The sequence below is a fragment of the Myxocyprinus asiaticus genome, chromosome 10 (assembly GCF_019703515.2).
Source record: "Myxocyprinus asiaticus isolate MX2 ecotype Aquarium Trade chromosome 10, UBuf_Myxa_2, whole genome shotgun sequence".
NCBI classification, from domain to species: domain Eukaryota; kingdom Metazoa; phylum Chordata; class Actinopteri; order Cypriniformes; family Catostomidae; genus Myxocyprinus; species Myxocyprinus asiaticus.
The window spans coordinates 33283337-33304498 of NC_059353.1; the positions used below are offsets into that span (position 1 = coordinate 33283337).

Genomic DNA, 21162 nt, shown 5'->3' on the forward strand with positions numbered 1-21162 from the left:
AGGCCATTGGTCTTGGTGGTCAGACTGATGCAAAAACAAGGTGCCCTGTTCTTGGTGAAATTGCTCTGGAGATGTAGAAAATTGTCTTTGCCTTCTTGCTCTCTGTGAAGCAAACTGTGTGATCGTTCCATTTTGTAAATGCCCAGCATCCTCTCCCTCTGACCCTCCTTTACTAAGTGATGGTACAGCCAAAAAGAGCTCATCTCCTTTGCACTCAGATGAAGGCGATTCATACTCATCGTCCTGTGATGAATCATGTTCACATGGGACTTGCTTAGAGGAACTTTGACGTAATTGTGTGGATTGAAGTTTCACCTCCTCCCCCAATTTTTTATCACTTCGGGTAGACAAACGGAGTTTCCGAACAATTCTCTGGTTACCACTACTTGTTGATGAGTTACTGGCCCTTGGCCCAGGACAGAGGACTTGGCTCTGCCCAGAACTGGTTCCATCAGGTGTGCTCGGGCCTTCTTCACCTACATGACCCCCACTGCGTGCTTCAATGGCATGGAGAGAACACATTTGTCCCTGCTGCCCACAGCCACCTACAAGAAGATAAACATTGTGGTCTTGTACCTTGATCTCACCAAAGTTTACAGCATTTGGTTGGGCACTGGGCTTAAAAAATACACGTTTGAGTGCAAGCGAGACTTCCCATGCCTGGACCAGTTCTGCCACACCTTCAAGAAGCTGATCCCGCCTCTGATCACCCTCTCGATCTTTGTTACCATCACTACTACTTTTCTTGATTAGCTCTCGGAGCTTAATGACTTTGAGCAATCTCTGGTCCACCAGTTTTTGTCCAACCCTTATGGCTGCTGCATTCTCTCTCTGTACCTGTTCCAGTCTGCGCTGTATATCCCGATGATTCTGTTCTACCCTCTCCAGCAGACGGCGCTCCTCCCTTTGAGCTTCAAGCAGTGCACGATCCACACCTTGACTTACTGTCTGCACTTCAGCCATTTGTTGCTCTCGCAGCCGCCTGAGGTCTGTCTCACATCTTGCCAAGTCACATAGTGCCTGTGTAGCCCAACATGGTAAGGAAAAGGAAGAGGCTACATGGCTAGACTTTGGGTCCACATGGCCTTCTATGTCTGACTGTGCTAATGGGCTTACAGGGGGCAGTGGAGATGTACTAGAAGTTTTGTTGCTCACTGAAGATCCAGCAAACATCATTGTATGGAACGAGGAGAATTTGTGGAGACTGTGAGGCTGGTTTAAAAAAAAAAAAAAAAGAAACACTTCATCAAGGCTTAATTTGGACCTGTTTGGAAAGGTACAGAAGGAGAGAGATTATTACTGGGGTCATTAGAAAAATCTTCTTTATTATTTAAATAGTATGTGTTCAACAGTAAGGCATTTAGCATAGAAACTAGAGATATGAAGTAATCCCTTTTAAGTAAACTTCAATGTATTTGTTTTTCCAGTCTAATAAAATAAATATTACAATTTTTGCTCTCAGGTGAAATTACCCTTGATCTCTAGCTACTCAAATTTAAACAGTGTTACTGTCACATCAGTTCACACACATTCCAATACAAAATCCAGCTGGAAAGCACCATTTATATTGGGACACATACTCAACATTTCATGAAACAAGCATGTCTTTGGTTGTCTTGTGAAATTGGGTTTTTTAACAGACACATGGCGCTGCCTCTGGGTGCTTATGCAAAGGTATAAGTCCTATTGTCATATTTGCTTCTCAAAGAGAAAAATAAAAATGCAGAGACATGTTGTTGGTTGTGAGCATTTTATTTAGCTCAAGCTGCAGGTAAGCTGATAAATTAATCAGGTTCCAGAGTACTTGAGACAAAAAGATAAATATAAAGATCAACATTCTTTTGATGAGCTATTAAAATTATCTGGCCTGAAGGAAGTAGGACTAGAGAGATTTTTAGTAGTTTGAGCAGGAGGGTAACCAGCTATTGAATTTGTTTCCTACTGTCAGTTACTCTATTACTTTAGCGTCCTGCCACCAAAAATCATTGCTGAATTGTATAAGTGCCTCTTTTATTTCTCTTATGCACTGCATTCACTACCCAGTGGCATCATCTTGTCTAACACTTATATTTTCACAATATGACAACTATTTTTCAGGTCAAGGTTTATCATAAATCCTCACATAACAGATTGTGTAAGACTCTGTTGCAATGTATATCAAGAGCCATGACAACATTAATTGTATTAATTATAATTCACACAATATATAATCATACACTGTACATTATAACATCCTACAGTGCATTAAAATATTTCACGTGTGCAGGAACGATAGTACTGAGGTAGTTTAAAGAGGAGTACAAGGTTTCGGCAAAGCCATGATGCAAGTTCATCTAAACTGTTGTCCAAATTATTGCAATTAAAGAAATAAATACACACAAAATAAAAAACTGTAATCATTTACTCACCCTCATACTGTTCATAAACTGTTTAACTTTCTTCTGCAGAACACTTAAAATAATTTAAAAATTATATCCCATTTGCTGATTTCAATACAACAGCAGTTGATAGTGACTTTAAAAGGACCCAAAAGTGTCATAAAAGTACTTCATGTGACTCGTACATTTAATTCCAAGACTACTGAATGCATACAATAGGTTTTTGTAATAACCTGAGATGTAAGTTACTTTTAAAATATGATGACAGAATTTTTCTTTCAGCAAACTGTTCCTCTACAATATTATGCAGTTAAACCTATGATTACGAAGACTGTTTATAATATTTAAAATAGAGAACATCAAATTTTTTGAAACACTGGGTTAAATGATCAAGTTACTAGACCTTAGAGGTTAAATCTTTTGAAAGTTGTTTTATCTTACCCTTTTAAATTGTTAGAGCCGAGATGTTTGTTAAAGATAACACAGCCCATTGTTGCTTGTTGTCATACTGACTGAAAAGAAGGAAACTTAAGCGGCTTACTTCAGGAATTTGATATGGTTTGCTGTCTGGCAGAACACAGTTGCTGAGCACATTTGAGAGGGCAAACAGTAGGGAGGAAGAGTGAAACAAGACAAAAGAACAAAGGATGTATATTTTGCTAGTTTTAACTGCCTTTATATTATTAATGTAGCTATATATGGGATTTTTTGGGTTTGTTTTTTCCTTCCCTTCCCTTATTCTTATAAGTAGCAGCAGTAGGTTTTATTATCACTGCCGTTTCTTTTTTGTCCATTCTGTATAAGAATATTTAGGAGCTCTAAAAACTATTTTGCTCCTATTGTACTGATTTTTTTTTTTCATATAAAACCTTGAGACAGTTGGGGAGCTGAGAAATTGTGAAATAACAGAAACTGAGGGATCAAAAGAACCATGGCATGGCTAGATAAAGAAAATGGAAAATTCAGAGATGGGGAAAGTGTAACAGAGAGACAAATGTGAGAAAAAGAGAAGGATAGAAAGATAACAAAAAAAGAATATTTCTAGCACTGAGGAGATTATTAGCATTTCAAATTCAGGGAGGCAGGCAGTGAATGAAAGAGCTAGTCAGCCTATATGTGGGGGGCAAAAGTCAGAATAAAAAGAAAATGTCATCACAAAACTAAGAAGAACACTTGCTCTCCCTTGCTTACTTGCTTAAAAGACTTACTTATATTCTCACTCTCCAGACTTCTTTTTCTGCTCTTCAAGCTTCTTTAGGACCAGTATGACACTACACATCAGCACAACACTCATAATACATAATCTATGATGGGGAATAAAGTAGTTGACTCCAAAACATGTGTGTAGTAGGAGGCAGAGATAAAAAAAAAAAAAAAAAAAAAAAAAAAAAAAAAAAAGGACAAGCAGTGAGAAAAATGTTTGACCACAGTGTGCTTGAGATATGCATGATAAAAAAGACTGGGCAGTTGTTTGATTTGGAAAATTTGAGAACCCTCACACATGTAACAATAAATGGGAATCTTAACTAAACTGAAAAACAATTTAGCAGCAAAATTTCCCCTCATGCAATGTAGTACAGTATGCCCAAGTTTTTTAGCTGTCTTTTTGCTCAGGCATTCACACAGTCAGAGACAGCACCTACTGTATTAAAACTATTTTATGACATTTTCTGATTTGTTCTGTTAAAAAAAAAAAAAAAGAGCAGTGTAAAAGAGACGGGCAGATAGAGATGTCAGCAAGAAATGTAAAGCAGGAGAATGTCTGAAAATATGACAGTCATATTCGTTGTCACACTATTTGCCAAATCGCCAGTTATCTTTGTGTGTACCTTTAATAAAGCATGTGTGCAATAGCATAGAAATGGCCAAAAGTCTGGAAGCAAAGCAAATTTAAGCACTTGAGGATTTGCAGATTTTGTAAAGTTTTGTTTGATTTTCACTGTTTAGCTTAATTGAATTTGATATAAAGAATGATAATGTTGTCTATGTTTGTCTTCAGACTATAGGGGAATTCTGAAACACAAGTACAAGTGTGTTTTGTATGCTAATTTAGAAAAACTAAAGAATTGCATTAAACCATTGCATTACAAAAATAAATAATTGCACAGTTGTAACATTGTATTCTGTGTCATTTGATATGGTGCATGTTATCCTGTGCCTGTTCTAAAGGTATCCTCTCACATTACATCCTACATTATCTATGAGGAGTTGCTGCAGATGAACTCATGTATTAGCTTTGCAAAGGACAGTGAAACAAGAAGTGGACTTTTATTTTACTGTTAACAAACCTACCTAAGCAAATCTATTTAAGATGAAAACTTCCAAGTTATTCAAAACAAATACTGTAAAATTAATAAGCAATTACATTTATAAACCCCTCTATAAAATTACTGTAATTTGAAAAACAGTCAATAATTGTCAGAATATCCATGGAAATTACATGGTTTTTCAGATAAATTTATTAATTGAATTGAAGCGAGCTGAAAGCCTTACCTGTGAGTCGGTCACCTTCTCCTCTGTCACTGTCCTCCTCTCTCTCAATCATGAGTTTTTTTTCCCTTGCCAGTTTCTCCACTGTTGCTAGGAAACAGTCCAGAGCAAGTTTCAGTAAACTAACCTTGGTGTCTGAGAACATAGCTACCTATTTTGTAAAGAATTAATTATGAGGAAAGTTAAAGCCACTTTCTAAATTTAAAACACAACAGTGTTTGAGTTCTGCTCAAACCACTACAAACAACATTTAAACTTTGCTTTGTGTATAAGTCATGTGTGTGCTATTTTTGGTTTCTATAAACATTACTCAACTTTCAACATTTTTTACAATTTAGTTTCCCGTATTTATAATCTTTATACAAAAAAAAAAAAAAAAAAAAAAACTTTTCAAAAATACAAAAATATTTCGCCTTTCAAAATCTATCCAACAGTCTCACCAAGTCTGTTAAAATACTGCTTTTTGACATTGTTTACAACTTTGAATTTAATTTGTGAACCCTGAAAAACATCTCAGTATGCCTGCATTATTTTGATTTGTCATTAGTATCAGTTAAACAATTGATCATTGATCATAGTCACAGAGCATTTCTTGTCTACTTAAAAGACGCGGGCCCCTCCAGTGACTCTTTTTCCTATTCAAGTAATATCTGTCAAGTAGCCTAGTAGGGACATAAAAAAAATTGCTTGCACCATGTATATGTACTTTAACTACAAGTTAGTACATGTTTGATAGTAACACTCATGGATAAACTAAATCAAACGTGCTCTTTATCAAAGCCTGTGAAGTGGCAAACCCTACTCTGATCTAATTTAATACAATTTTAATTATAAAACAGATAGTTCCAATCATTATACAGCATTTCAGCCACAATAAAGTCAATCATATAGTAACAGCTAACTGTTCACCATTTTACTCCGCAGCACCTATAGCAGCCGATCATTATTTTTGCTGCATAGCATTAAAAATAAATAATTTTTTGCACAGGTTGGAACAACCTCCACTGTTAGAGGATGAAAAGGAACATAATGGGTCAGAACAAATCGGGATACTGTTCTTACAAGGCAACATTTAAAGGAATGTTCCAGGTTCAATACAAGTTAAGCTCAATCAAAAGCATTTGTGGCATAATGTTGATTACAACAAAAATTTATTTCAACTTGTTCCTCCTTTTCTTTATAAAAAAAAAAAAAAAAAAAAGCATAAATCAAGGTTACAGTGAGGCACTTACAAGTGAATGGGAGCAATAAAAGTGAACGTGGCCAATATTTGGAGATTTTAAATGCAGAAATGAAGCTTATAATTTTATAAAAGCACTTGCATTAATACTTCTGTTAAAACTTGTGTATTATTTGAGCTGTAAAGTTGTTTTAGGGTTTGTTGTCATTACATCATCATGGAAACAAAATTGTAAAATTGGCTATAACTTTATACAGAAAAGGTTTGTAAGTGATTTTATCACATTAAAATCATGTCTACACATACCCTGTGTCTTGTGGATATACTTGTGAAAAAGTGAGTATTTTAAGGCAAAACAATTGGCCCCCAATAACTTCCACTGTAAGTGCCTCACTGTAACCTTAACTTGTATTGAACCCGGAACATACCTTTAAGGCTTCATCTGCCAATTAAAACCAGTCTGCACAGTAGCCAAAATAAACTGTGTCATTCACAAACTAATTACTTGGTTAATTACAAAGCAAAAAATTAGCCAGAGGCTGAAGTGTATTCAGGAGATAATTTTGTTCGCATTTCACATACATTATGTCCAAAGTCTTTAAATCAATTCAAATAAACCACATCTTGTCAGAACATAATTAACATAGTACCCATAATTTTCAAACACTTCAGAAATAAAGACCAAGAAGCCAGAGGTATTGCCAGGTTTAAACATTTTTAAATGAATAAAAACATTCCCTTTTAGTGTTTTTTTTCTCTCTCTGAAGGTTTAACTGTTGATTCAGTTCTCCATTCAGTTCCACTTTTCTTCTCCATTTTAAATATAGAAAAATATTTTTGATAACATTCATCATTTTGCATGAGTTTCCATACAGTCCAGAAGATTATTGAAGGGATCGGATGATCATTGAAGTGGTGTTCCAGATTGCAATTTAGTTGTGTATATTCCCCATGTTTAACCATCTTTGCTTATCCAAACGAACTGAAACCACTTTGCATAGATAACAAGCAGCAGAAGTCCTTCCCAATATTAACATGCCATTCTAACACATTAGGTTACAGAAAAACAGAAAATCAACAACTTAAAAATTCAATGCATATTGATGCATCAAAAAATTACTTTCCTCTAACAAACAAACACAATCAATGAGCTCTTGATTTTTCAAAATCATATAAAACACTTAAATCAAGTTCATATATAAAAAGAAAAACATGCTATCTGCACCAAATCAGGCGTACAATAACATCCTCAAAACAATGGGCATGTTTTGTGCATTGGTATCTAATAACAAACACACAAAGTGTATATTTGATTTCTAATTTAGAAACAGTGTTATCCATGAGATGACTAAACACTAATATCTATGTACCGTATCATTGAACCTCTAGCTCTTTGCCTGTTCTCTCATAATAGAGTGTATTTTTAACATGCTTCAAGGATGCCTAATTTAAGCTTGATTTTCCCCCCACACACTAACATTGTCTCACATTACTCTCAATGGAATTTAAGTGCTAAACATCTCAGGTAGAAACTAAAGAGATCTAATCAACTAATTTCCTGCACAGACCATGAAGGACAGGAATGGATGGGTAGATTGGTGGTGGGGGTTGATGAATTAGCAGCTTGAGGAAACCATGAAAAAAGTTGATTTTTTTCCCACCTTGAAATAATTCAATTAAACAAATTTAAACAAAATTAAACAACTGAAGCAGCAAAAACACTGCTTGAAACTAACAAAAATGTTGTAAGTGATGTAATAAGCTTATGGCTTGTATGTGATAACAGAGATCCTGGATGGATGATTTTTAAATTAACATTTCTCTCAATATAATTTAAATGTTTCTCAAGACATGCATCTTCAAAAAGGGAGAAAAACAATACTGTAATGTTAAAAAAAAAGAGCTCACAAAACGCATGTATGATCTTCCATTCCGAGCATTAAAGTGTCAAGTGTTTTGGCAATAAACAACTTAAAACCAACATAAAAGTGAAACTGGCTGTTGTTCACTATGCACACATTATGGCTGATCTCACTGATCATACTCAATACCACAAGCAAATTAAGAAATGTAAAGTAAATGTAAAAAAAACAACAACATACGTTCTAACACTAAGATGGCTTATGATGGCTTCACACAACTTGGCTAACTCCTTAAAAGGGACAGGCAATCACTAACCAAACTTCCCTTTGCACATACCATTCACATATTAAGACATTAGCACCCAGTCAGTTACCAAGAGTGAAGCCCTGACAATGCTAACATCCAGTTTAGGAGGAGACCTTTGTGGGCAGGCTAATAAACCTCTTTCAAGAAACTGAAGAGGATCTCTAATGCCATGCTGGGTGAGTGTACCATTATTATTATTCCCCCAACATGGCCAACACTCTTACACCAGACCATGATATGTAATGAGCTGGGACAACAAAAAGAAATTAAACTTTCTAAACACAAACTGTGAATCAATTGTCAATATTTTTTCCTTTTTGGCTTTTCTTAGGGAGTAGGCTAGGGAAATCATTTTGAACCTTCCTCCTGCTTTACTGACTCCAACTTTACTCTAGCTGGAGAAAAGGGTGTGCTAGAGATTGAAAATCAGTATTTTGTCATTTGTGCACTTGATGGATCTTCGGACATTTTATCCTTTAAAAATGCCAGGTGATTCTTTGCAAGCTATTTTGGTGTGATCTTACAAACCCATTTTTCTATAATAGACAAAATAAGTTTCCAACATTGCTTAAAAAAAAAAAAAAAAAAAAAAAAATGGCACTTCCACACCCAAAAAAGTTTAAAAGAACTGTGTGTATTGAGTCTACTTTAACTAGTCTCTGAAATTACATAGAAAAGTAGGGAGTGCAAGTTTACAGCCAAATACCTCCAGCTGAAAGGATGCAAGTCTCTCTAAGAGTACAAAATCATTATACACATAGATTTTCTATATAGACTATATACAAGATTTATAAGAACAATTTCCTAAAGCTTAATGGATAAATGGTCCTTTACAATTAAAAAAAATTACATTATGAACATGAGATTATTAACAAGAAATGGCATCTCTCCACTTTTGATTTTTCCTCTCTTTGAGTGCACAATTGTACTTTGCAAGCCTACATTTCCTTGAAGAAAAAAACTAAAATGTATCTGTTTGAAAAAAATCTCAGGCTATTAGTCTACAGCTCAGTGCCTGGAACAGTGGATAAAGCAGGTATAGAGGAAACAACTGGTCTGGTTTTAGTTATTCCTCAGTGCCTTGACTGGGTGGAAAGGGCAAGGCAACCGCATGCTCCTGTGCAAGAGCTGCCAGCTCTTTGAGAAATTCTGAGAAAATGACAGCACAGTAGACTGCATTTTTTACCCTTAGTGCTTCTGCCTGCTTCTCTAGGCCAGAGGCCCCACCACCTGTGCCACCCCGGAACAAAGCACTATGCAGAGATTGCCCTCCATCCCTCACATGGGCCAGGGCCAACTGTGCTGCATGCCGAGCTCTTGTAGGACTGTTGGTGTGCCTCAGGATAAGATCACCTAGAGATGGCTTACGACTTTTAACTGTGTGAGAGAGGGAAAGAGAGTGGGGGAAAAAAAAAAAAAAAAGACAAATGGAGAGAAAGTTAAGATGCTCTGCTTACTGAATTTGTCCAGACACATAATGTAAACTTATGCAGTAACATTTCTTCTCAGAGCAGTTCACAAATTAGTTGAAAGGCAAGTTTTTAAACAAAAATTAAAGCATCTGTGGCTCCCAGATCAGGAGCAGGGTGAATAATTTTATATAATAAAGTGGGACAAAAAAATGACCTGATCAAAAAATGGCAGCTGGATCTCATGAAAATTACGTGCATTTGCAAAATGACATGTGGTACAGAATAATTACACATATCGAGCAGTTCCAAGGTGAAACGTCCACTGTGTGGCACCAAAAGCGGGTTACATGTTCTCCCAAACAGATTTAAGTTGAATCTTTAAGGTTAAGGTAACGCTCTATCAACTTTAAAATTAACAAAATTTACCCTACCCTAAACGACAATATCACAAAAAACAAATGTGAGATGAAAAGGCAATAGCTGAGGCATGGACATGACTCGTGATTCTATCAGACCAAGTTGATTAATTATTTCTCTTTTTCTTTTTCATTAGAATTTCCCACTCATTCACCTACTTGATGAGTCTGACCGACGGAGGTTGGGAGCTCCCATGGGTGAGTCTGTCCAGTCTAACTTTCCTCTTGCAACCAGAAAGCGGCGAGCTTTTCTTAACATGGCAGGGAAATCCTCATGTGCTGCTGCAAACACCTCAATGCGATTTTTTACTGATCCCAGCACCTGGGGAGTGGTAAGAGAAAAGATTTACAATAAACAGGACTGACAGAGTAACAATGAAGTACAATCAACATCAATATTTTCCTTGTGTGCAAGGAATTTACATAAAAATATGGCAACACATTTTTTTTTTTGACATTAAACAGAATAAAACAAACTGTTAATTAAACATAACAGAACAAAAAACTGCCAGAGACATTCATGCAAAATAACACTAGCAGCTCTCGAGTCATCAAATTCAATGAAGATAATCAGTTTAAAGAAGACAAAAAACAGATGAGAAAACTAAAAAGAAAATAAATTTAGGGTGGGTCTTTATTACTATCTATCTGAAAGTTACGACATTATGATGAAAGATCAAAAAGATTCAAAAAAAGTTTTTTTTTTTGGAAAAACAAGCACTGATGAACTGGACACAATAAGATCAGGATTCCCAAATTTACAATGACCTTTTACATCGCATTAGTGCTGAGGGGTTTAAGTATTATTTACATGTGCGAAATTTCTAACATCACACAAGTATTTTTGTCAAGTGTAGAAGACTTTTTATATTTTGTATCAAGCAGTCATGCTGACTGATTTGTCAGTAGTTTTCCTAATGCATTACCTGTATAAGTGACTTAATACTGGGCTGAAACACCATGTTGGTGTTGAGGAGGAAAGAGCGGACAAGAGGCTGTGGGTAACAGGCCAGCTGGAACACAACACCCGTCAGTAAAATGTTCACATACAGGGAGTTCTGCATCATATTCTCCAGTTTACTGAACAGGACTGTTATAAATGGACCTACACAGAAGGAGAAGTGGAACCAGTGACTAAAGGACAGCTCACGTTGTAGTTGCACAAGTAACATTAAGCACTCAAATCTTAATTTGGTCATCTCTACAATGAGAACCTGTGTACGGTTGAGCAAGAGGTTGTCCAAGGGGTCGAGCGGGGCTAAATACCCCAGTTGTAGAGTTATCAGGCTTGGGTTCACTGGACTGCTGCTCAATCTCCACTGGAAGACAGTCTTCATCTGTCAGGCTGGAACAGGACTCCTCCAAGCTGTGTGAAAGAACCTTCCGCTCTCTTACACGTTCTTCCAGCTCCCTTAGCTCCTGATGAAAAGCCTCAATGCTGATGCCCTGGCATTTCAAATCACCAGACAATGATGGTGCCCGCTCCAGTAACTCCTCAATCAGACACTCAAAAGACTCAGGGCCCCTCCTGTCACTGGTCACTGAGGAGGTCTCCAACAAGCCAGGAACAGAAGATCCCTGTCCATCACTTTGTAAACACTCTTGTGAAGAGGAGGGCAGGGTTGTTTGCAGTTGCGGGTTCATTTGCACTTGAGATGATTTTAGTTTCGATCCTATATGAAAATCACTGTAGGGAAGACTGGCGTCAATTGGGCCCATAACCACCGATCCGTTCTGCCCCGATTCTACCACTTCACTATTTATGTCAGTCTCTCTCTTTACCTTCTTAACCTTCATTCTCTCATCCACAGTGTCTGCAAACTCCACCTGCCCTGTCCCATTATAGAGTGCTGGATGAGATGCAGAATAGGAGTGCTGGGATACAGTTTCCATAGCACCTGTTTTCTCTGTAGAGGCTGATGAGGAAGACGATGAAGACTGTAGGGGTTTAGAGCTGGGGAGAAGGCTGCGTTTCTTGCTGCGGGGTGTGAGGCTGATGCAGTTTTTGTTGATGGTAACATCCCACTCACCACTGTCTCGTTCTGAGCTACTCCATTCAGCATGTGCTGTAGCCACCACTGCTGCCCTCTGCTGGGAGGCGTCTGTTAGGGAGAAATGCTCTTGCACCATATTGAGGGAGGGGTTGGACGTAGGAGGGGGAGGTGGCGGAGGAGCTGAGTTTGGAGAGGGATTTTCTCCATCATAAGGAGCTGACCAGTCTCGACAGGCCCAGGAGCAGAGTTCAATGCCTCTCCGAGCATCATGCAGATACTCTAGGTAGCCAGTCTCCCCCTCTGAAGCATCTAAGAGTTGGTGCATGGGGCTGTCAGGAGACAGAGGGGATGAAATACTTCCGCGAGGAGAAGAGGGGGTGTCCTCAGAGCCAGATGAAGAGGTGTTGGCTGGGACTCCCGAGCTTTGCTGTCGAATAAAGAGAGCTAGGCGGGATGGAGTGCTGGGTCTGGGGTGAACTGGTGACTCTGTAGTGGGACTACCCAACACTACAGGCAAAAACAGACAGAAAAATATGTTTTGTAGTTATGAAAAGCACGTCTCATCTTCAATTTAAAAACAGTGGTTTCAAGCACAGTCATTATAAAAGCATACCAATTGTGCTCACTCTTACCCTTGCCCCAAAAGGCAGGTTCCTCATCCCGTTCACTAAAGGGCGTTGCAGTGATTCTGCAGCATTCTGGTATGAGGGAAAGGAACTTGTCAGCTGATTTGCCATAGAGGTCCGTTTCTCTAACCGCCCTCCGCTGACTCAGCATTACATGTGTACATGGCAACAGATACCTGGAGACAGACATATGGATTAATTATAGCGGTCTTACTTTTGGTACACACATAGATTAAATTGTTTACAGAGTAACCTGATCAGACAAAAAGATTTAGAATAAAAAATATAAAGAAAAAATTATTGAACAATATTACAGACTGTGTAGAGCCTTTAAAACTACTCAAACAAAATTTAAAGCTGCTACAATTTAATTTAGAAAAACCATAAATAAAATGGCCTTACTACCTGAATGATAATATGCATCCTAAAAATCACTTGTCTCTGTAACAGTAGCCTTAAAAGCCAAATATTGTCAAAGCCCATTTTGTTGTGTGCATTGTGTCTAGGGAGAATTCTGTAGACTTTCTTTTAAGACGGGTCACACCCAAGCACACAAAATACCTGAGTACAAGCTGGAGCATGAGGTCTTCACAGTTGAGACTGAGCAATGTCATGAACAGACTGAGGGAGACCATGCACAGCTACAGAAAGAAAAAAAAAATTTAACTTAAGAAACACAGCACATAACTCCACATTCCCTGAGACATATAGCAGTTTCAATGCCTAGCCAGCAGCTAGACAATAAAGAGTAGGGTTAGATCATTTTTTTGGCTTTGGTACGATTCCAGACTCTGGTACCTTATTGTCAATAACTAAATTGATATCCTAAACATGGCTGTCAATACATTCAATAAATAAATGTAAATAATTTGTGAACAATTTAATAAGTTACTTTTTAAAGAAACAAATACAAATGTGAGAGCATTTTGTTTAGCGATTCATTTGGATGACATACATAGTGGAACCTATGTGCATATATTTAATCAGGACACAGGGCAGAAGTAGATTTCTGCAAGACTGCTCACATACACATACTATCTATACATTACTAAAACTGCATCAAAATGCATAGGAAATGTGAATACTGAACTCAATGCAAATCTGCAATAATTTAATAATTGAACAACTTTGCTAAATGGTGATATTGTCCTGCAATAAATGTTTGGTACCGCAGTATTTTTTTAGTACTGCTATACTGGGCAACCCTTACAGAGAGGACAGCCGCTTTCTCATTAACACCACATGCACGCCAGCTGTATTGTGTGCCAAACTGACCCGTGAATTGCTGCTGATGCGCGTGAGTAGTGTGTCGAGGATTGTGTCATTGTCATGGCGATGCAACAGAATAAAGCGCAGGAAGGTCTTAAGAAGGGAAGTTTCTGTGATACTGCGTAGAAACAAGTCCAGATATGCCGTACTTGCTATCATCTCATCCACCGACGACTGACATAGGTGCCACAAGAGAGAAGGTTGGAGAGAGGGAGGGGGAAAAAATAAAATAAATAGAGGAGTCACAAAGTGCAAATACATGTACAAAATTTTACCATGAAATGCTGTTGTATAATGGATACTAGGTGGATGAATTTGGAAATGTCATCTTTGCCTAATTTGGCTCACATTAGTGTGTTGACCCAGTTCAGTGTGGTTCACCTTGTGCAGAGCAGGACCCATGACTGGCACCAGGAAGCCGTTGTGAAGGTAGTCAAGGAGTTGGCAGCGCACAAGAGGGTGTGCTACCTGTACTACAGCGTTGCAAAATTCAAGACTGTTCATGAACAGCACTAGTGAGGAGACACCAATCCAGTCCTCTCGACGCAGAGCATGCCAGTCGTCACCCCGTACCTCAATCTTCCTTGGCAAGGTTGAATATAGCCCACTCAACCCTGTCGCCAGCACCTGGGAAACATTTTTTTTTTTGTTGTTAGTTTAAAGATATGAAAGCTGTCCTAAACATGAAAAGAAATGTGAAACATTTCCATATATTCCCTGGTCTGAATCTGCTTTTCTCGATTAGCCCAGTGTTATTTTAATGTGTTAATCTGCACTTTATACAACAGATATTTCTAAAACAGTCTATATACTCACCAGTAACTGTACATCAATTGAATTCTATATTTCAGGGTTTTTCCCGCATAGAGAATTATGAGGCGGCCACCTCCGTCAAATTTTGTGCCGCCTCCGACTGTCGATGAAACTCAGGCAGGCAGTCACGTGCACAGATAGACCCCAAGTGGTGCTCAAGCACTCGCCCTCTTTCACTAGATAAGTGCCCTTTTTGCAAGTAATTTCTTATTTTTTAATTTATATTTTAGTTTTTAATTTAAATTTAGCCCTTGGCATCAATTCAATTAAACGTGTGCCCGAAAATGAACCGAAACTCAGTGTATACTTGCCTCGCAGACATGAGAAATATGTCTATAGAAAGCTTGAACTGTCTACTTTTAAATGAACCAATTTAAATAAACATTTTGTCGAAAACAAATATTCTCTGATTGTGTAATCTGTATGAAACCAACAGTCTTTCCCGTTTGAGCTCATTATCGTTTTTGGAAGAAGACACGCTGTGAATTTACCTCAGAAGAAGAGTGTGATCCGATACGGCCTTTCTAACACAAAAAGTGTCTCACAAAAGTTAATTTTGTGAGCGAAAACTGGAGTCTACAAAATCTACTATGTGTTTCATGGCCTAATTTCAGTGACTTAAATTACTAACCACGCATAATCTTGATTTTCTCAAAAATACAAACATGTACATCTCATGTTTGGAGGCTCTTATGTTACAACACTGTTGAGAAAGTGATGCAGTTTATTTATTCATTTTGTTAATTATTCATGCTTGACATGATGACTACAATCATTCTTGATTGTAAAAATGTTGCAAAATTTTGTATTGTTCTCTCAAAGCAAGTTATGGCATTTGGAACCAAGGTAGCCTTTTTTTTTTTTAATCAAAAGTCCAAAAAACTCTCGAAACAAGTGATCTGAGGGTTTTACTGAACCTAAGAACTACTTACATTTGTAAATGCCACAATAAACCAGAAACACAATTACACAGAATAAGTAACAAGTAATAAGATCCAGCACTGTTTCAGTTGTGCGCATGGTAAATCAAGACCTGTCAATCTAAGCGATCAGTCCAATCCAAGCTGTAAAACAGTGGCCGATTGGTCTTTACACATGATCCCTTCCCATCATACCCACCCACATACCTGAGATCAGAGATGATCTTATTATAGGTTTAAGAGGTTAATCAAGTTTGCTGTTTGTTAATTATAAATGAACACATTAGCTGTTACAGTGTTTCCCACAGGATTTTGTGAGACTGCGGTGGGTGGATCTCGGACCCTCTAGGGGGGGTCCAGGAGCATGCTCCCCCATAAGAAAATTGTGTCCATTTTAAAGTTAAATGTATCAGTCTGACTCACTTTGAGAGCAAAATTAAGAGGTTAGATCTATGAAGAACTTTGTGCTCTAGTAGTAATTCAATCATAACACACATAATGACACAGCAAAAAAGTCAAACCCACAAAGCATGGTAAACGAGACTGAGTTAAAACAGTAGCGTTACTTCAGCTTGATTAGTTAACATTACAAATAGCCTAACGTTTAGGGTTGGGAATCATAAGGAATTTTACGATTCCAATTCCTCTTCCAGTAACAATTCTAGTAATTCTTTTAGTACTTTTTTTTTTTTTTTAAATAATTATTTAGAAATGTGAAATGCAATTCTTATTGTATTTACTACCCTCTACTCTCTGGTACCAAATAATGAGATCATTTCAGATTTGTACAGAGCAAATATAACAAATCAGAAATAAATGTAATACAGTTCTTGTAAAAGGTGTGTTTGCAGACTTTGAAACAAATACAATCCAATAATAGATCCTTACTCTGTTTTAAATAAAGAAATCTAAACCAACACGAAATGTGATGGCATATTTCATTAATTAATTTAATATTTTATAAAATTCCACTTATTTCAACAAAACTTGTGTATCTTTAATTTTATATTGTCATATGAACAACCAGTCAGTAACTGCACTGCTTGATTTAATAGAGGCACATGTCATCATTAAATAAACAGTAACAGTTTCAGAGACAGTTTAGACTGTGTTTTGTAGCATAATGTTGTACTTCAGGCTTGTGAGACTTCAACAATTATTATTTAAATTTTGAGTTGGACATTCATAACTTGCACATCAGTATAAGATTACTTGTATACTGAAAGTATAATGTATATTCAAAAGAACCGGCTCATTAGAATGGTTCTTTCAGGATCGGACTATACCGGAAGCACCAAATGTTTTGCGCTGTTGATTCAAAAGAACCGGCTCTTTTGAATAATTATTTCGGAAATCGAACTGTACTGGAAGCACATGTGTTTCACGCTGTAAAAAGAGCCGGCTCAAGACTCGTTCGATTGGGAATTAAATACACTTGTAGAACAGTGTGTTTTACGCTGTAGATTCAGTAGAGAGCAGCGCTGCTGCCGAGATGTGCTGCTGGAAACATTGTCAGAGTATTTGAGGACGATGTTCCAGCTTCATCTGTGGAAAATTGCACACTGGAAAACCGATAATGGAACCGATAGTCATGAAGATCATACGATTCCGGTATTTTTTAAAGAATGGAACTGGTTCTGAACAAGCAGCCAGATATGTCAGTCGACAAAAGCGAGGAGACTGACAGCTAATGTTAACGTTACCTAACATTAATGTTAGCTAACTTAGCTAACGTTAGATTAATGTTAATTATCAATGATAACTTCTGCAGTAAATGTATCTGTTTGCTGTCACATATTGATAATGATAAAATTATGTTTGGACTAGCGGATAACTGCAGTGGATACTGTAACTTTAGTTACTTCAAACAATGTTGTGTCCTCAAAATGCCATGGTGTCTCGGATGCAGCCAAGTGGTTCCAGTGCGTGTGTGTGTATGTGTGTGTGTGAGCAGGCACGCATACAGCGGGGGTGAGTGAGAGAGACTGGGAGTGAGAGATGCTTTGCCGAAGCAATGGCGCAAAACACAACGTTAGAGATCTTTTATGTTATTATGAGAAGTGTAAAAGTATTTTCGGTTAATTATGAAACTGTGGCGGGACAAATTAGACTGTGGCGGGCCGCCATTGTCTACATAATTAATGGGAAACACAGCTGTTATGTTGTATTTAATTAATTTAATGTTGAACAGGTTAGCTTTTTTAATTAAATATGCTATAAGTTGATAATTGTCATTTTCTTCAATCATCTAATTATTAGAACACCTAAAATATGTTGCTTGTAAGTGTTTGCTTCAGCCAGTGGAAGGCATGGTACAAGTGTATGTGTGCACATGATCAGGATGGTACCACCTCTGCCTCATTTTGAGACAGGAAAACCCCTGTATTTATTAAGCAAGTTGCAAAAAGCTTTTAGGCAAATGAACTACATTACTTGTTGCTTACAGTGTTGTGAAAAAGTATTATCCTGATTTCTTCTGTTTTTGTGTATATCTCCTACTAAATTATTTCAAAAAATAAATCTGAGTAAACACAAATACTGTTTTAATGATAATGTTATTTATTGAAGCAAAACAGTTATCCAATACCAACTGGGCCTGAGTGAAAAAGTATTTTCCCCCCTTAGTTACTAAATCCCCAAATCTATGAAGCTGCATTCATAATGGGGTTCAGCTGGACTAGACACACCCAGGCCTGATTACTGCCAGACTTGTTCAATCAAATCAACACTTAAATAGAACTTTTTCAGCAGCATGAAGTTGGCTAAAATGTCTCACCCAATAGCACACTATGCCAAGGTCAAAAGAAATTACAGAAATGATGAGGAAAATGGTGATTGAAAAACATCAGTCTGGGAAGGATTACAAAGCTATTTTAAAGATCTGAGACTCCAAAGAACCAAAGTGAGAGCCATTATCTCCAAATGGAGAAAACTTTGCACAGTAGTGAACCTTCCCAGAAGTGGCCCACCTTCCAATATTCCTCCAAGAGCACAGCGATGACTCATCAAGGATGTCACAAAAAAGCCAAGGACAACATCCAAGGAACTGCAGGCCTCAATCACATCAATAAAGGTCACCGTTCATGACTTCACTACCAGAAAGACACTGGCCAAAAATGGTATACATGGAAAAGTGGCGAGGCGAAAACCACTGCTAACCCAGAAGAACATTAAGGCTCATCTGAATTTTGCCAAAACACACCTTGATGATCCTCAAAGCTTTTGGGAAAATGTTCTGTGGACTGAAGAATCGAAAGTGGAACTGTTTGGAAGACAGGGGTCCCGTTACATCTGGGGAAAATCAAACACAGAATTCCACAAAAAGAACATCATACCTGCGGTCCAGCATGGTGGTGGTAGTGTGATGGTGTGGGGATGCTTTGCTGCTTCAGGGTGAGGGCAACTTGCAATAATTGAGGGAAACACTAATTCTAATCTCTACCAGAAAATCCTAAGGGAGAATGTCCGGTCATCAGTCCATGAGTTGAAGCTCAAGCGCAACTGGATTATGCAACAAGACAATGATCCAAAGCATAGGAGTAAGTCCACCTCTGAAAGGCTCAAAAGAAGCTAAATTAAAGTTTTGGAGTGGCCAAGTTAAAGTCCTGACTTGAACCTGATTGAGATGCTTTGGCAGGACTTTAAACGGGCAGTTCATGCTCGAAAACCCTCCAATATGTCTGAACTAAAGCAGTTCTGCAAAGAAGAGTGGGCCAAAATTCCCCCACAGCATTGTGAAAGACTGATCTCCAGTTATTGGAAGCATTTGGTTGCAGTTATTTCTGCTAAAAGATGGCACAACCAGCTATTAAGTTTAAGGGGGCAGTTCTTTTTTCACATGGGTGATATAGGTGTTGGGTAACTTTTTTGCTTCAATAAAAAAATATAGATATATATTTGAAAACTGTATTTTGTGTTTACTCAGGTTGCCTTTGTTCTATGTTATATCTCGTTTGAAGATCTAAAACAATTTAGTATGAAAAATACAAAAAAATAGAAGAAATCAGGAAGGGGACAAATACTTTTTAACATCACTGTAAGTTGCTTAGCATCATGCACTCTAACACCCCTTAATTGTGGTAAAAATTGATTCTCGTGGTTATAATGTAAATAGACAGTGCAGTTCTTATTCTGAGCACAGTGATTTTTACTAAGACACCCTAACATGGTGTAATGTTCAAATATGTTTCAGACATGTCAGAGCTAGTTTTATATCTGGAGCTTAACCATGTCTTCCACAGCCATAAAACAGACAATCAAAGAAACTGCCAGTGCAATAAATCTCTGGTATATAAATAGCTATACGTGACACAAAGTAGGAAAAAAAAAAAGGAGTAAAGGAGAGAGCAAAAATAAAACATTGAGAGGCTGAGGTACTGAAGCAGCATGGAGTCCTAGAGGAGAACTCAAGTCGTATATGTTAAGTGGGTCAGATGAAAGCTTGTGTATCTCAAGAGAAAGGAGGACAGAGGAAAGGAAAGCGCACCCAGGGACTAACACTACAGTCAGAGAGCACTGAACAACACTGACTGAAAATGACAAATGACTACCTTTATATGTCACAGTGTACAAAGGAACCCACAGTTAGTCAACAGAATATAACCCAGAGAAAATACTACAGAACTTTAAATCTAAAAGATCTGTGAGGCACTGCATGGTACAAAAGCATTGTAAATAGCACATCATTCCATGAACAAAGATATTCATAAAGACATGCCAAAAGTGAGGAAAGAGACAATATACAGACTAAATAATGCTTCTCTGACTTCTTGGCTAAGACAAAAAATAATTTACACAAGACCTGCAAAGAGATGCTCTTTCATCATCATGCAACAGACAAGCACAATTTAAACACCAAGAACAGAAGCTGCTGATTAGGCAGGCACACACAAAATACACAAACACACACACACACTTACTGGGCAGAAGTAGGAGTTCTCTGTGATGTGGCGTGCAACAGTGTGGTTGCTGGCAGATGTTGCCATGACGAGAAGCAGCGCGTCACGTGCCTGTTGCCCCAGAGCTCCGTCTCGATGGATAAATGGTACCAAAAGGGAGAAGATCAGCAGGTTAGTGGGACCCTGCTGTACCGACCCACACCTAAATAACGACTCCAAAACTGCAGTCTGCTTTGCCATGGACACACATACCTGATACAAACACACATTATTTATAGTTATCAAAAGTTATAATTTATGACAGTAAACAGGTGTTAGGTAGAAATGCATGAAATCATCGATTAAATCTGCATTTACACTGCCGGTCTAGATTGTTCTCATATGAAAATGTCTGAGTCATTTTGTTAGGCTTCAATCTACTGTTTAAGATGGCCAATAAGAAGAGCATGAGTATTAGAAAAGGCACATTGCAAGCTACAGTGCATCCGGAAAGTATTCACAGCGCTTCACTTTTTCCACATTTTGTTATGTAACAGCCTTATTCCAAAATGGATTAAATTCATAATTTTCCTCAAAATTCTACAAACAATACCCCAT

The 21162-nt window shown here is 37.7% G+C and overlaps 1 protein-coding gene across 1 annotated transcript in view; it reads right to left on the reverse strand.

Moving 5' to 3' along the window:
• Window positions 1-6593: 6593 nt before the first annotated feature.
• LOC127447477 (FHF complex subunit HOOK interacting protein 1B-like) overlaps window positions 6594-21162 on the reverse strand; it is a 33292-nt gene continuing 18723 nt past the window's right edge. Inside the window, exons 5-13 of the mRNA XM_051709379.1 lie at window positions 20587-20817; window positions 14316-14561; window positions 13941-14108; window positions 13227-13306; window positions 12672-12841; window positions 11260-12546; window positions 10972-11150; window positions 10205-10367; window positions 6594-9594 (exon numbers count right to left, since the gene is read on the reverse strand). Of these exons, the coding sequence (XP_051565339.1) occupies window positions 9284-9594; window positions 10205-10367; window positions 10972-11150; window positions 11260-12546; window positions 12672-12841; window positions 13227-13306; window positions 13941-14108; window positions 14316-14561; window positions 20587-20817 (2835 nt within the window). The 3' untranslated portion in view covers window positions 6594-9283. The remainder of the gene's footprint in view (window positions 9595-10204; window positions 10368-10971; window positions 11151-11259; window positions 12547-12671; window positions 12842-13226; window positions 13307-13940; window positions 14109-14315; window positions 14562-20586; window positions 20818-21162) is intronic.